This window comes from Phyllostomus discolor, chromosome 2, assembly GCF_004126475.2.
Source record: "Phyllostomus discolor isolate MPI-MPIP mPhyDis1 chromosome 2, mPhyDis1.pri.v3, whole genome shotgun sequence".
Classification (NCBI taxonomy): Eukaryota; Metazoa; Chordata; class Mammalia; order Chiroptera; family Phyllostomidae; genus Phyllostomus; species Phyllostomus discolor.
Genome location: NC_040904.2, coordinates 101,193,449 through 101,210,126, shown reverse-complemented (window position 1 = coordinate 101,210,126; position 16,678 = coordinate 101,193,449). Strand labels below are relative to the sequence as shown.

The following is a 16,678-nucleotide window of genomic DNA, read 5'->3' as shown; positions in this document are numbered from 1 at the left end:
ATTGGTGGTTACAAAATAGTCACAGGATATAAGTACAGCATAGGGAATATAGTCAACAATATTGTGCTAACTATGTATGGTGCCAGATGTATACCGTGAATATTGGGGCAAACACTTTGTATAGTATATGATTATCTAATCATTATGCCGTATACCTGAAACTAATATAAAATAATACTGAATGTAAACTGTAATTGAAAAATAAAATTAAAAAAGGAAATAATAGATCTTAAAGGAAAGAATGAGAAGGCTAAAATGTTTTATTTCCACAAGATTTTACATCCACGATAAATTCTTAAAACCTTCATGGCATTGGTTAAGTACTAATAGCTGCATTTTATAGATGGGGGCACTGATGTTCAGGTAGTTGGATAGTTTCCCCAAGATGATACTGCTAATACGAATAAAACTACTTATTGACTAATTACTTGACACCAGTCTGACTCAAAACTCTGGCACTTATTCAAGACACAATACTGCCTACAGACAAATGGAAGACAGCTGCCTTTGTGCTCCTGTGGAACTTCACACATTCCACTGCTATTTTAAAAAGTCATCACATTTGATATATTTACCACTATACTGAGCTCCTTGAGGACCGAAATCATATTTACTCATCCTTGGTATAATTTTAATGTGTGGCACATGCTTGGAACAAAGGTGTTGAGTGAACTGAAAACACTGCTAGAACACAGAGAAATAGGCAGTGTTTGCTTGTACAGATGCTTCTCAACTTATGATGGGGTTATGTACTTAGTTTTTATTCTAGCTATTCTGATAGGTATGTAGTGATACCTCCTTGTGGTTTTAATTCCCACAATGGCTAATGACATTGAACATCTTTTCATGTACTTATTTGTCATCTGTACTTACATATTCTCTTTGTGGAAATGGCTTTTTAAGTCTTTTGCCCATTTTTAATTAGATCATTCATGTGTTTGTTTACTGTTTAATTGAACAAATGCAAATATTTAATTAGTGTTTGAATTGGTGTTTCTTTAATATCTAATGAGAATATTTTTGTCATTTATATTCATTTTTTAAAAATCACAATTATTGAGATCCAAGATGGCAGAGGAGTAAATGGAAGCTACACTAACTTCCTCCAACAACCAATCTGGAATTACAACTAAATTGCAGACAAATCATCCTGAACAGTCAACTAAGCACTGGCTGGAGGGAAGCCTTATAATCAATGACAGATAGAAGAAATTCCTTCACTGCAACAAGACTGGTAGGGAGTGCAGAGGAGATGCGAGAGGGCTGGGGCTAGGCTCCAACAGGCCGCAGCCAAATTTCTGAAGGGATATTTCAGTGGCCAGGGGGTTACCCCTGAGAATGTGGGGTCTACACCCCAAACCAGGCTCCACAGCCTATAGCACCAGAACCATAAAGGAACCCAGATAACATCCAGCTGTGAAAAGCAGCAGGGTTTCTGCCAGGAAGAGACAGTTGGAGATGCTGAGAGCCTCTTAAAGCCTCTGCTGAGGGCCAACACACAACATTTTGTTTGCAGCCACTTACCCTGGGCTCTGACAGAGGGAGTGCAGAGTAGACTAGAGACATTTGAGGAGAGTCTGGGGTTGGTGGATCTGAGGAGATAATTGAAGGAACGACTGCCAAGATCCCTGTGCTAAATCATTCTCCATACTGCAGAAGCCACCTTTCTCAGGCAGAGCACTCCTTTCCAAGTGGCATCAGCCTGAGGGGAAGTAATAGCCCACCCACAGGAATTACTCTGCCCCACCCTGTGGTGCTTAAGCTAGGCTGCTGATTACAGCTCGAGTTTATATCACTGATCAGTTTAACAACTAAGGTGGAAAATACTAAGAAGCAGCCAAAGTAGAAAGATGAAGAAACAGACCCCAAATGAAGAACAAGAGAATTCTCCAGAAGAAGAACTATATGAAATGGAGACAAACAATACACCAGACAGATAGTTTAGAGTAATGATTATAAGGATACCCAGTAGCAGGATAAAAAGACTCTATAAAAGAGTCTCTATAAAAGATTTTTATAGAATCTATAAAAAAGGACCAGTCAGAAAAAAGACCACAATATCTGAAATAAATAATACACTGGAAGGAATAAACAGTAGGTTGGATGAAGCAGAGGATTGACCAGTGATTTGGAAGACAAGGTAGAAAGAAACATTCAGGGAGCAGAAAAAGAAAAAAGAATTAAAAAAAAAAGGTGAGCTTAACAAACTTTTAATTAATTTATTTATTTTTGAGGAAGCAAAAGGTTTTAATTTTTGTGATTTCCCATACTGGTTCTTGTTTAGTATCACTTCAAAGATATATTTATGTACCAACATTTTATAAGTATCAGGTACTACTTACATTGAGATAGGCACATTATAAGGCAGAGTAGCTCCCAGGGGCTATTAGAAAAGCATTTACTCCACCAAATTAGAACAATATTTTAAATGACACTGTGGAAAGCTAAGCACATTAGTGTCTACCCATGGGAAATAAGCATTTTGTCTATGAGGCTTAGGCTGACCAGTGTATAAGGATTTTTTGTGTTTCTTAAATCAATTTTACAGAGACCAAATGAATTGTACTAGAGATTATTTTCTAGCACAGTCACCTGAATACATAAGTAAAACTATTAACATACTACTGAGATCATAAAAAATTTCTTTGGGAAATCTGTGATTTGATTTGCATTCAAAATATTGGCAAGAAACAATTTGTCCACATGAGTTTTGTATCATATATTATATTTAAGTTGCCTAACTTGTCAAGTTTCTATGCTGCTAACTATTGAGCAGGAGCAAAGGGAGAAAACCTCATAATATACTGAGCTGTATTTATTTATTTACTTTGGCCAGGGGGTTACCCCTGAGAATGTGGGGTCTACACCCCAAACCAGGCTCCACAGCCTGGTTATATTCTTTTTTAAGTTGTTCTATTACAGTTTTTCCCCATTGTTCTTGCCAGCTCCACCCACCATCTGCTCCCATAGTCAATCCCCACCCTGTGGTCCATGTCTATGAGTAATGCATACATTTAACAAACATTTTGGACAACATGAAGTGTAACAACAATTGCATAATGGGAATACCAGAAGGAGAAGAGAGCGAGCAAGGGCTTGAGAATTTATTTGAAGAAATAATGATGAAAAACTTCTCTAATCTGGTGAGGGGAAAAGACACACAAGTCCAGGAAGCTCAGAGAGTCCCCAAAAAGTAAGACCCAAAGAGGTCTACACCAAGACACATCTAAATTAAAATGACAGGGCTTAAAGACAAGAAGAGAATCCTAAAAGCCACAAGAGAAAAGCAGGTAGTTACCCACAATGGAGCACCAATTAGATCATCTGATTTCTTAACAGAAACATTTCATGTCAGAAGGGAGTGGTGTGAAATATTCAAGGTGATAAACAACATGGACCTATAACCAAGGCTACCTTACCCAGTAAGGCTATTACTTAAAATTGAAGGAGAAATAAGGAGCTTCCCAGACAAGAAAAAGCTAAAGGAGTCTGTTAACACCAAACCAGTATTACAACAAATGTTAAAGGGCTTGCATCAAGAAGGAGGAGAAGAAGGAAGAAGGAAGGAGGAGGAGGAGGAGGAGGGGAAGAAGAAGAAGAAGAAGAGGGAGAAGGAGAAGAAGGAGAAGAAGGAGAAGGAGAAGAAGAAGGAGAAGAAGAAGGAGAAAAGGAAAATAGTCTAACAATAAAGTGGTGCTAAATGCATATCTATCAATAATCACATTAAGTGTAAATGGCTTAAATGCTCCAATCAAAAGACATAGGGTAGATGAGCTGATAAAAAAACAAGACCCTTATATATACTCCTCCAAGAGACTCATCTCAGATCGAAAGATACACATAGGCTAAAACTGAAGGGATGGAAAAAGGTATTTCATGCAAATGGAAAGGAAAAAAACTGGGTTAGCAGTGCTTATATCCAACAAAATGGACTTCAAAACCAAGGCTATAATAAGACACAAAGAAAGACATGACATAGTGATAAAGGAAATAATCCAACAAGAGGATATAACTCTAGTAAACATTTAGGCACCCAACATAGGAGCACCTAAATAAATGAAGCAAATCTCTAGGGGCATAAAGGGAAAGATCAACAGAAATACAGTCATAGCTGGGGATTTTAATGCCCCACTGACTTCAATGGATAGATCTTTCAGGCAGAAAATCAACAAGAAGACAGTGGCCTTAAATGACACACTAGATCAAATGGATTTAATTGATATCTTCAGAGCATTTCACCCCAAAACAGCACAATATACATACTTTTCAAGTGTACATGGAATGTTTTCTAGGAGAGACCACATGCTAGGACACAAAACAAGTCTCAATAAATTTAAGAAGACCGAGATAATATCAAGCATCCTCTCTGACTACAATGCTATGAGACTAGAAGTCAATCATAAGAAGGACACTGAAAAATACATGACATGGAAGCAAAATAACATGTTATTAAATAATGAATGGGTCTACACAAGATCAAGAAAGAAGTCAAAATACACCTTGAAACAAAGGAAGATGACACCATAACCACCCAAAATCTGTGAGACATAGGACTAGCAGTCCCAAGAGGGAAAATTCATAGTATTACAGACCTATCTAAAAAAAAAAAAAAAAGGAAAAGCTCAAGTAAGCAATCTGACTTTATGCTTAAAGGAACTTGAAAAAGAAGAACAAACAAAGTCCAAAGTGAGTAGAAAGAAGGCAATAATAAAGATTGGAGCAGAAATAAATGAAATAGAGTCTAAAAATATGATACAAAAGATCAATGAATCCATGAGTTGGTTCTTTGAAAAGATAAACAAGATTGACAAACCTTTAACCATACTCATCAAGAAAAAAAGGGAAAAGACCCAAATAAATAAAATCAGAAATGAAAGAGGAGAAATAACAACTGACACCAAAGAAATACAAAGGACTGTAAGAAAATGTGATGAACAGCACATGACAACAAACTGAACAACCTGGATATAATGGATAAATTCCTAGAAACATACAATCTTCAAAAACTAAATCAGAAAAAATCAGAGAATCTGAACAGATAGATTAAACCTAGTGAAATTGAAGCAGTAATCCAAAAACTCCCAACAAAAAAAAAAGCCCTGAACCAAATGGCTTTACAGGTGAATTTTACCAAACATTCCAAGAAGAGCTAACACCTCTCTTTCTCAAACTATTTCAAAGAATTCAAGAGGAGAGAAATCTCCCAGACTTACTTTATGAAGCCACCATTATCCTAATTCTAAAACCAGACAAAGACACTACAAAGAAAGTTATAGGCCAACAACTCTGATGAACATAATGCAAAAATCTTCAACAAAATATTAGCAAACTGAATATAACAATGCATCAAAAAGATTATACACCATGATCAAGTGGGATTTATTTTGGGAATGTAAGTTTGGTACAACATTCACAAATCAATAGATGTGATATACCACATAAACAAAATGAAGGATAAAAACCACATGATCATATGAATAGATGCAGAAAAAGCATTTGATGCAATCCAGCACCCATTTATGATAAAAACTCTAAGTAAAGTGGGACTGGAGGGAACATACCTAACCATAATAAAGGCCATATATGACAAATCCACTGCCAGCCTCATATTCAACTGGCAAAAACTACAAGCATTCTCCTTAAAATCTGAAACAAGACAGGGATGTCCATTTTCAACTCTCTTATTCAACATAGTGCTGGAAGTCCTATCCATAGCAATTAGACAACAAGAAGAAGTAAAAGGCATCCATACTGGAAACAAAGAAGTAAAACTGTCTTGATTTGCAGATGCCATGAGAACCCCAAAGAGTCTACCAAGAAACTACTACAACTGAATGAATTCAGCAAAGAATAGGAAACAAAATTAATATCTAGAAGTCAGTTGCATTTTTATATGCCAATAACAAACTAACAAAAAAAGAAATTAAGAAAATAATCTCATTTACAATTGCTTCAAATAGAATAAAATATCTAGGAATTAACCTAAGCAAGAATGTAAAAGCTCTGTACTTGGAAAATTATAAGACACTGAAGAAGATACAAATAAGTGGAAATGCATACTGTGTTCATGGATAGGAAGAATTAACATCATTAAAATGTCCAGACTACCCAAAGAAATCTATAGATTCAACGTAATTCCTATCAAAATTCCAATGATGGATTTCACAGAACTAGAACAAATATTTCAAAAATTTATATGGATCCACAAATGACCTGCATAGCAACAGCATTCCTGAGAAAGAAGAGCAATGTTGGAGGAATCATGCTACCTATACCAAACTATACTGTAAGTCCATAGTAATCAAAACAACATGGTACTGGAATAAGAACACACACATAGATCAGTGGAACAAAACAGAAAGCCCAAATATAAACCCACACCATTATAGTTAATTATTTAATATTTGACAGAGGAACCAAACACATATAATGGACTAATGATAGTCTATTCAATAAATGGTGCTGGGAAAATTGGACAGATATATGCAGAAAAATGAAATTAGACCACCTTCTTACACCATACACAAGAATAAATTCAAAATGGATCAAAGACTTACATGTTAGATTGGAGAACATAAAAATCATAGAAGAAAACATAGGCAGCAAAATCTCAGACATTGCTCATAGCAATACTTTATCTGATATATCTTCCCAGGCAACAGAAACAAAAGAAAAAATAAACAAATGGGACGATGTCAAACTAAAAAGTTTTTGCACAGCAAACAAAACCATCAACATAATAAAAACAGAATGGAAGAACATATTTGTTGATACATCTAACAATTTCCAAAATTGTGGAAATCAACCCCTGTATTATTTTTGGAAATAAAGAACTTACAAAACTCAACACCAAAAAACCAAATGGCCCATATTAAAAAAGGGCAAAGAATCTGAATAGACACTTCTTCAAAGAGGACATACAGATGGCCAATAGACATAAGAAAAGATGTTCAACGTCCCTTAATCATCAGAGAAAGGCAAATTCAAATTACAATGAGGTATCATCTCATACCTGTCAGAATAGCTATCATCAATAAATCAACAAACAACAAGTACTGGTGAGGGTGTGGAGAAAGGGGAACCCTTTTGCACTGGGAATGTTGCACTGGGAATGCAGTTGGTAGGAATGCAGATTGGTGCAGTCATTGTGAAAAGCTTATGGAGATACCTCAAAAAATTAAAAAAGCATCTGCCTTTTGACCCAACTTCCCACTTCTGGGAATATATCTGAAGGAAACTAAAACACTAATTTGAAAGAACATAAGCACCCCTTTGTTCAATGCAGCATTATTTACAATCACCAACATATGGAAGATGCCCAAGTGTCCATCAGTAGACAAGTGGATAAAACAACTATTGGACATTTGCACGTGGAATACTACTTGGCTGTAAAAAAGAAGAAAGTTTTACCCTCTTCAACAATATGGATGGACCTGGAGAATATTAATGCTAAGTGAAATAAGCCAGTCAGAGAAAGACAAATACCATATGGTTTCACTCATATGTGGACTCTAATGAACAAACTGAATTAACAAAAGAAATGGGGACAGACTCATAGGTGGAGAACAGGATGACTGTCAGTTGGGGGGAGGTGAGAGGGTATAGGAGTGGAGCAAAAAGGAAAAAGGACTCATGGACATGGACTACAGTGTGGTGATTACTGAGATTAGGGGGGTATAACAGGAGTATAAATGGTAATGGAAAAAACACAATGATGTTAAATTAAAAAATAAAAATCACAATTATTAACTCTATGGATTACTTTTGTAATTTATAATTATTGTTTTCTATTTCCAATTAGACTCTAAAAACTACATGTTGGCCATTTCTTCTGTATTGTTTTAGTGTATTCTTTAAGTTTATTCTTAAAACTATTAGGTTCTTCATAAGATTTATTGTTTAGTTGGTTGAAAATAGTTGTAAGATTGGGGTGATGATCTAGGTTTACCTGTGGGTAGTTATTTACTTCAGGTTTTACCCCATGATTAGCTTCTGGCTAGTAGTGATTAAGTGGTTTACTTAACTAAATGTTCATTTTTTTCCCCATTAGGTCTTTTCTTAGATCTTTCAGCCAAATCTGATTAATTTGATCCCCTAATATAGAATTGTGACATTTGGGTTATTTTGCCAATAATATCCCTGAGATTACAGAAAGGATATTTTAGACCCTCATTTAATGTTCAAAGCTTTCTAAGAAAATGCTTTAGTGCTTTTCCATTCCAATTCTATGTTTTTTCCTGCTTGTTTAAATTATAGATGATTCCCAAAATTTCACTCGAACTTGTTTTCTTCTTTACATCAGCAGATTCACCATGGGTTTCATCTCTGAGAAGCATTGACTAACGACTTTCTTATGGCTTAATGAAACAAAATATAACCTGTGTTCATACCAAAACCCCAGTATGTAAAGTGACAACTTAAAAAAATCCTTTTCTTCCTGAAATCCTTCCCAAAGCAGTTTTGGGTGGAGTAAGAAGTATTGACTCTTCTCTCCTATGTTTAGCTATTAAGTTGGAGGAGACTCCAGGTCTGGCTAACTCGACTCTAAGTTGTTTCCATGAAGCTCTTTATGGACAGCAGAGGTGAGCTGGGTCCCGTGAAGAAGTCCCCTTTCATCAGCAAATGTTTTGTAGTCTATCTGCTGTCTCCACATTCTGAGCTCTCTGAGATTTATTCCTACTTAACTGGGAATGTTCTATAAAGGTCACTGAAGGCCTTGAAACTGACATTTTTAGTCATTCTCCTACTTCACCTTTCTGCAGAATTTGACCTTGTGACTACCCTCTGCTTTGTGAAACATCTCTCTCCTCTTAGCTTAGGTAACCTAATCTTTTTTGGACACTCCCCCTCCCATGTCTGAGCCATTTGTTTAGTTTCTTTCTCTGGCTGAATGCACTCTTACCAAGGTATTGTGCACATTCACCAAGTTTATTAGTTTGCCAGGGATTGTGAATGAAAAAGGGTGCTGTAACAAATCTAACTGAAAGTAACCTCACAAGGTGATATAGTAAAAAGTTCCTAATTGGGCAGGTCCCAGGCATATAACTTCTTTAGTAGAAGGTTTATATTTGCCTTAAGCAAGCCTTGTCCATTGGTTTTGTATATCTAGGTTAACACACTGTTGAAATGCCTCTTTTTCAGACCCCTCAGAAGGGTAACCATCCTCAAAAGAGCACATAATCTTATTAACTTGTACATAATCTTATTAACTATCCTGTAATCCAATCTCCGCCTTGCTTTTTCTCACCTTCATATAATTTTCCTTATGTTCCCTCCTTAATTCCAAATGCATAAAAGAAATGGAAAAACTACCACTCTTCAAAGCATTTGAGATCTTGCTTCCCAGCAATTGTCAGTTTGGCTCAAATAAACTCTTTTAAAAATTCTCTTCAGGTTTGGACATTTTTACATTGATAGGATGTAGTAACAAAGTACCACAAACTGACTGGCTTAAACAACAAAAACGTATTGTCTCACAGTTCTGGAAGCCAGAGGTCCAAAATGATCAGCAGTGCTGATTCCTTCTGAGGTCTATGAGGGAAGGATCTCCCCCAGGCCTCTTTCCTTGGTGGGTAGATGACTGTCTTCTCTATGGCTGTTCACATCATCTTCCCTCTATATGAGTTTCTGTGCCAAAATTTCCTCTTCTTTATCAACATATCTGTTATCTTAGATTAGGGCCCACCTGGATGACTTCAATTTAATTTGATTATCTCCAAACATGATCACATCCTGAGGTATGGGGTTAAGATTGCAATATATGAATTTTGAGAGGACACAACTCAATCCTTAACACTGAATCCCTAAAGTCACTTTTCCTGTTGTATCTCATGTGCTCAATGTAGAAGTTTAGTAAATGTGCTGGGTCTTTCCATGGATACATCCTTCTCTTTCTTGCATCTCTCTCCTGCTTTGCTCCAATCTCTGTAGGCCCTCCTTGGTATCTGTTTTGGACTCTTCATCCTCTTCTACCTCCTTAAATATCAAAGTTTTACAGGTTTCATCCTTGGCTTCTTCTCACTCCACCATATCTCCCTAGTGATCTCACCCACAACAAGAATTTCAACAATCAGCTGTACTTATGCTGGAGACTCTTAATGTCCACTCCAGCCCATAACTCTTTCTTGAGCTTTGTGCCTGTATACTTATTTGTCTACTTGCACATCTCCATTCAGCTGTTCCACAGGATCTCAAATGCAGCATGTTAAAAAATGAACTCAACCTCTTCCCTCTTTTTCCCCAAGCCCAAACCCAATCTACTTCTTACATATTCCCCATTTTATGAAGGACTCCACTATGTACTTAGACCTCTCCTTCCAAGCTCCATACTTGCCAAAACCCAAATCCTGTCAATTCTAGTCCTAAAAATTTCCTAAATGCATCCTTGCCTCTCTGACCCCACCATAACTGCCCAGTTTCATACCTTTAACGCCTTTTCTTGAATTATAATAGTTTTCTAAATGATCTTGTCACCCCAAATCACTTCTGTGCTCTGCTTCCAGAGGAATTTTTAAAGCAAATTTTATCATTATTTTGCTTCTTTATGACTCATCATATTTAGGCAGTGACTTTAGGATAATCACAACTGGATGCCTGGGCTCTGGAGGCTCTTTGTCCTGGACCCTCCCGGTTTCCACCTCATTCTTTTTTATTACTATCGGTCAAGCATCTTCTTGCAGCTATAGTTGCAATTCCCCCATGCACCCTATTTGTCTATTTAATCACCCAGACCTTGGGTCTTTAAACCATGCTGACCCACCATGAAGGCCACAGCTGGTGGTCTATAAAAGTATCAATCATATCTTCTCTCCTGCACTAGCCTTTGTGTCAGGCTTTATCTCTGTGCCTAACCTGGTTCTTAGCTTCCTTAGCCTCACCCACTTCTCCAGCACTTGGTTTTCCACTGTAATCAGAAGTGTCTGACCTTGTCAGAGAAAGAAAAATACCATACAATTTCACTCATACATGGAATCTAATGAAAAAACTGAACAAAAAAGGAAAATGGAGATGGAAAGCTAGTTGGGGGGTGGTTAGGGGGTGAAGGGATTGAGCAAAAAGGAAAAAGGACTCATGGACATGGACAACAGTGTGGTGACTGTTGGAGGTAGGAGGGTATAAGGAGACTAAAAGGTAATATAAAAAAATATATGATTAAATAAATAAATTAAAAAAGAAGTGGCAGGCCTTGTTCTTGGGCTTTGCCTACTTCAGGTTAGCTCCCCTTGGAGCCAAGTCTGGGGTTGTCCTGACAGGCTCAGAGGGTATTAAGTACCTGCTTGAAGAACAATCTTCCTGAATTCTAGTTCTAATATTGCCATCAAGTAGTTGTGTAATCCTGCACCAATCATTTTTCTTCTATTTCTTAATCCTAACAGTAATAGTAGTAAAAACAACTAATAATAATTAGTAGTTATCAGAACAACGTTCTAAGCACTTTACATGGATTAACTCAGTAAAACCTCACAACCACCTTATGACAAGTCACAATTATCCCCATTATACAGATAACAAACTGAGGATTACAATCGTCAAGCAACTTGGCCAAGGCCACATTGCTAGAAGGTGGGAAAAGCTGAGATTCAAACCCCAGCACTCAGATTCCAAAGTGTAACCACTTAATCACCACACTGTTCTTCTTCCCAATGTGTCACTTACTCTAGGGCCATGCCATTGCATCTGTAAAATAAGGAAATGAGAGCTCTGGTCTCTTTCACATAGACCATTCTATGAAAACAGGCCTATTAAGATCTAGTGAATTATGGATAAGGTAGGTATTTTTGAAGAGGAGTCAAGAGACAAAAAGTTAAACACAAAGTGCCAAAGCCCTAACAATGACATTTCATAACTTATGAGTTATTGGTTTCTGTTTTTTTTTTAGGTATTTAATTTTCTTTTTCTGCCTACAGATGTAATCCAAGTTTAAAAGCACAAAGTAGAGAATAGAAATCACCTACATATCTGATTAACATTGTGTATATACAAGTATTATATATAAAAGTAGTAGAAGTGTACATTCTGCTTTTTTGTTCTTAATCTAAACACATTAAAAATTGTTCTACAATAGCATTTTTAACGATTGTGAGGTATCCATTATAGATGTTCCCTAATTAACCAGTTACCTATCTTTAGAAACTTAAGCTGTTTCCAAGATTTTCCCTATTAGAAACAAGGGTAAGAAAAATATTCACATCACTAAAACTTTACAAACATATATGGTTGTGTCCTTGCAATAAATTCCTAAAAGTTGACCTGCTTGGTAATGGAAACACATTTTAAGGGCTTTTGATATGTGTCACCAGATTATTGCCCAGAAAGACTTTATTACCATCCTCTGATAATGAGGGTATAAATGTTCCTCTCTCCTTAGCAGCAAGTAGAATTTTTGCTTGCTTGTTTTTTAAACAAAATATTTTCTACTTTGATAAAAGAAAAATATTATTTCACTATTTTAATTTGCATTTCTTTATTTCAGATAAGACTAAATGTTATTTATTGACTATTTATATTGTGAAATTCCTCCTCATAATCTCATTAATCAAAGAGAATCTAGAATCTATACAATGTTCACAAATGGGTACTATTTGAGAATTCCACTGAAGGGAAAAGAAATCTTTACTTAGAAATTAAATTCTAATGTTCAAAATAAAAGCAGCAAAGCTGTTTCCCAAACCAGTAAGCACTGGGTAGATGAGAGTTACTTAAATTTTCAAAGAACAATAATAAATAATGACCCCAGCTGCCATAATCCAAGAGAAGTGTAGCTGTGACCCCCTCCCCATTAAGTCACTGACATAGGGACCTGCCAGGGCATGGAGAAACTTTGTGGTGTGGAACCAAGTGGCAAAAACGATTTTTAGCTCTACTCCTTAAGAGCAGTGTGACCTTTAGCCTCTTTAGCCACAGTTACCTCATTCATAAAACACAGTGATGATATTATCTGCCTGGGAGTCATTGAGAGGATTAAAATTCACTGAAACAACAGTAATAAAGTACACAGCACACCAAGCATGCTCAATACCCAGTAGCTAATCGAATTACTCTACTTCTTTCCACCACCTCACCCTACTCAGAATCTCCCAAGGCCTATTTGTGATTCATTATCTAGGTTCTGTATTTTCTATTTATATTCTTCTTCCTCTTCCTTTTCCTTAGCCTGTCCCTTTCTACCTTCTCTATCTTATTACCCTATCCCCGGACCAAACTGATCCTGGTAGACACAAAATCCACCCCCCCATTATTTGCCATCTTTATGTAGGTATTTTAAAATTTAATGATTCTTAAAATCAGCAACTGCAATGTTGAAATATTTGAAAAGAATTTACAAAATTAATATTAAGCACTTAAAAAACCAACAAGCTATAACATTTTGGGCAGCTCAATAATTTTCTCCTTCAAGTGGCAGTCAAATGTCTTTCATAGAAATTTTTTTAAAAGCTCCCTGTCTTGGAGCTATGTAATCAACCTACAATAGATGTTCCAAGAAGGGGAGAATGGCTTTGGGACTTCAGCTACTGCTTTCTAGAATAGACCATTCTTTTTCCCCAGTGTTTGTACTTTTGGCTTCTGTATAAATACGTCCTTAATACATATTAGCATTCTTGGGCAGGAAGGACAGAAAACAGCACCCATCCTAAACCTCAGCCTGTCACTGAGATCACTTAATTCAAAATTACCTTTCAAAGAATAATAAGAATGTTTACTCACCATCCAGGATCCATCCTGTGTCCACTGTTGGGCTAATGTCTAGGAATGACCCCACTTGTCTCTGTCTGTGCTAGTCCGAGTTACAGTAGAAGGAGGAGCAATCCCTTCCACACTATGAAAGCCTTCCTTCTCAATAACTGTATACCCTGTAATTTTCTTTAACAAAAGCTGTTCCTCTTTTCGCTTTTGTCAGAGTTAGCTGACACTTGTGGAAGAATTTAACCTTTTCCTCGCATTTGAGTTCATTGACCTAGGTCTACCCATATGTTTTAAAAAATAATTCAGTGGCTTGAGTTCCAAACACAACATTAAGATGAGGCAGACTAAAAATCATCCTTCTCGAGCCCTGGCCGGTGTGGCTCTGTGGATTGAGTGCTGGCACACAAACCAAAGGGTGGCTGGTTTGGCTCCCAGTCAGGGCATATGCCTGGGTTGTGGGCCAGGTCCCCAGGTAGGGCGCACATGAGAGGCAACCACATATTGATGTTTCTCTCCCTCTCGTTCTCCCTCCCTTCACCTCTGTAAAAATAAGTAAATAAAATCTTTTTTTAAAAAATCCTCCCTCTTGAAATTCCCTCAAAAAAAAAAAAAAAAAAAAGAAAAGAAAAGAAAAGAAAACAACAACTAGAAAATAAGATAGTTAAAAAGGTGCAGGGGATCTTTGCGTCTATAAGATAGAATAAAACAGCATTCTATAGATTTGGGTAAGACAATAAGAAGTGTGATTTATTACATATGTGGAATGGGAGCCAGTAGTTTTCCCCTGTTGATTTCCACCTCAAGACGATGGAGGATTTTAATGAACTCCAGGACACTGGGGTGTCCTCCTGTGAGAGCTGCACAACCAAGGATGGCAAATAAAAGCCACTGCTTTTATTATTTCATTCTTACTATAACCAGAGATTAAATGTCAAAGAGATGATTTTTGTCTAGGGGAAGAAAACAGTATCCTAAAACTAAGAGATGTGTTTATAAAGAAACATAAAAGTCATGAAGCATAAACTATTACCAGAAGAAGCCACACATAAACTAAAACGAGCACTATTAGGGAACTCAAAGAGTTTAGATTATCAAAAATTTTGAAAAGGTAAATTTTTATTCAGGTGAGTATTGCAAACATTTTAAATTCCAAAGACAAAAGAAAAACTAAAAACAAAATTAAAAAGTAGAATGACTGCAAAGAAAAATAAACCAGTTTGGCCTCTTACTTAACCCTAAATAACAAAAGACTACAAAACAATATCTATAGAATTTTGAGAAAGAATTCTCTACCCAGATAAGATCCCAGTTAAGTATAAAGTCAATGCAATTTAGTTCACAACAAATACTTTTAATATCTATGAAGGCTATCGCTTTTCATTACTTTTTTTTTCAAAATCTTCAAAAGTCATAGTTATTATTCTTTCCACTCAAATTCTGGGGTAATATTGTTATATTTAAAAATAAGTCCTTCTTTAACCAAGCATTTTAAGAACTTATCACTGAATTTTATAATTGTGTTTTTTCATTATCTATTTTACTTTTATACATAAGACAATATAGTTATTACTTTGCTTTAAATAGTTATCTTTTAATTAGCACATTTACATCTAAAAATGGATTTTCTTTTCTTTTCTTTATTCTATTTAATTTATTCCATTGTCATTTTTGTATATATCCAATTTCTTACCTATTTCACATTCTTTCTGCCTGAAGTTTTTGTTTTTGTCTGTATATTTCTTGCAAAGTATGTATACTGGTAGTGAATTTCATAAGTATTTGTCTGAAAAAGTATTTCTCCATTATTTATGAAGAATATTTTTGGCCCTGGCTGGCATAGCTCAGTGGATTGAGCACGGGCTGCAAACCAAAGTGTCACAGGTTCGATTCCCAGCCAGGGCACATGCCTGGGTTGCAGGCCACGGCCCCCAGCAACCGCACATGGATGTTTCTCTCTATCTCCCTCCTTCCCTCTCTAAAAATAAATAAATAAAATCTTAAAAAAAAAAAAAGAATATTTTTGCTGAGCACAGAACATGGCTTGACAGTTTCTTTTCTTTCAGCACTTTAAATAAGTAACTACATTGTCTTCTTACTTGCATGGTTTCTGGAGGGTGGGAAGTTTCTGTAATTCATGTCCTTGTCCTTCTGCAGGTAAATTTTTTTTCTGTGTATTTTCAAAGTTTTCTCTGTTATTTTATTGTTTTGAATTTTTAAACAATTTATTTGAGCTTCCAATTGATTTATTCTATTTTATTTACATCACAATCGGAATTTCTTAAGGAACTGCTAAGCAAATACTTATTAAATTTATTGGGGTGACATTGGTTAATAAGATCATACAGGTTTCACGTGTACATTTCTTTCTTGTTTTTAGCAGGTTGAATATTGGTATGGACTGAATTATGTTCCCACAAAGTTCATATGTTGAAGTCCTAATCCTAAGTAACTCATAATGTGACTGTATTTGTAGATACGGTTTTTAAAGAGGTGGTTAAATTACAATGAGAGTTAAGGTGGCCCTTAATCCAATATGACAGGTACCATTATAAAAAGAGAAAAAGACATCATGGATGACATCCATGGATAGAGAGATGAACATATGAAGAGAAAGCAAGAGGGAAGCCATCTGCAAACCAAGAGGAGATGCCTCAGAGGAAGGCACCCCTGCCAGCACCTCAATCTTTAACTTGTAGCCTTCAGAACTGACATATACATTTCTGTTGTTTAAGCCACCCAGTCTATGGTATTTTGTTATGGTAGCTTTAGCAACCTAATACATATATGATATGCCTAGGACTGGGGTTATTGTTTTGTTTTATTTTTGTTATTTATCCTTCATAGTGTTTCCTGAGCTGCTTAGATCTGTGGGAATTTTTATCATTAAATACTTTTGAATTTTATTGTTGTTCAAGTACAGTTTTCTGTCTTTTCCCCCCACCCCTCCACACCACCCCAAACATCCCACCTCCCTCTCCTGTTTCTACCCCCCTTG

The 16,678-nt window shown here is 36.2% G+C and overlaps 1 protein-coding gene across 2 annotated transcripts in view; it reads right to left on the bottom strand.

Moving 5' to 3' along the window:
* Window positions 1-13,849, bottom strand: part of CD86 (CD86 molecule) — a 62,840-nt gene extending 48,991 nt beyond the window's left edge. The window contains exon 1 of one of the 2 annotated variants that reach the window (XM_036018170.1): window positions 13,705-13,849. In XM_036018170.1, coding sequence (XP_035874063.1) covers window positions 13,705-13,718 — 14 coding nt within the window. In that variant the 5' untranslated portion in view covers window positions 13,719-13,849. Of the gene's footprint in view, window positions 1-9,477; window positions 9,502-13,704 lie in introns of those variants that run through there. The other variant, XM_036018171.1, reaches the window with a different exon arrangement.
* Between the last annotated feature and the right edge of the window lie 2,829 nt (window positions 13,850-16,678).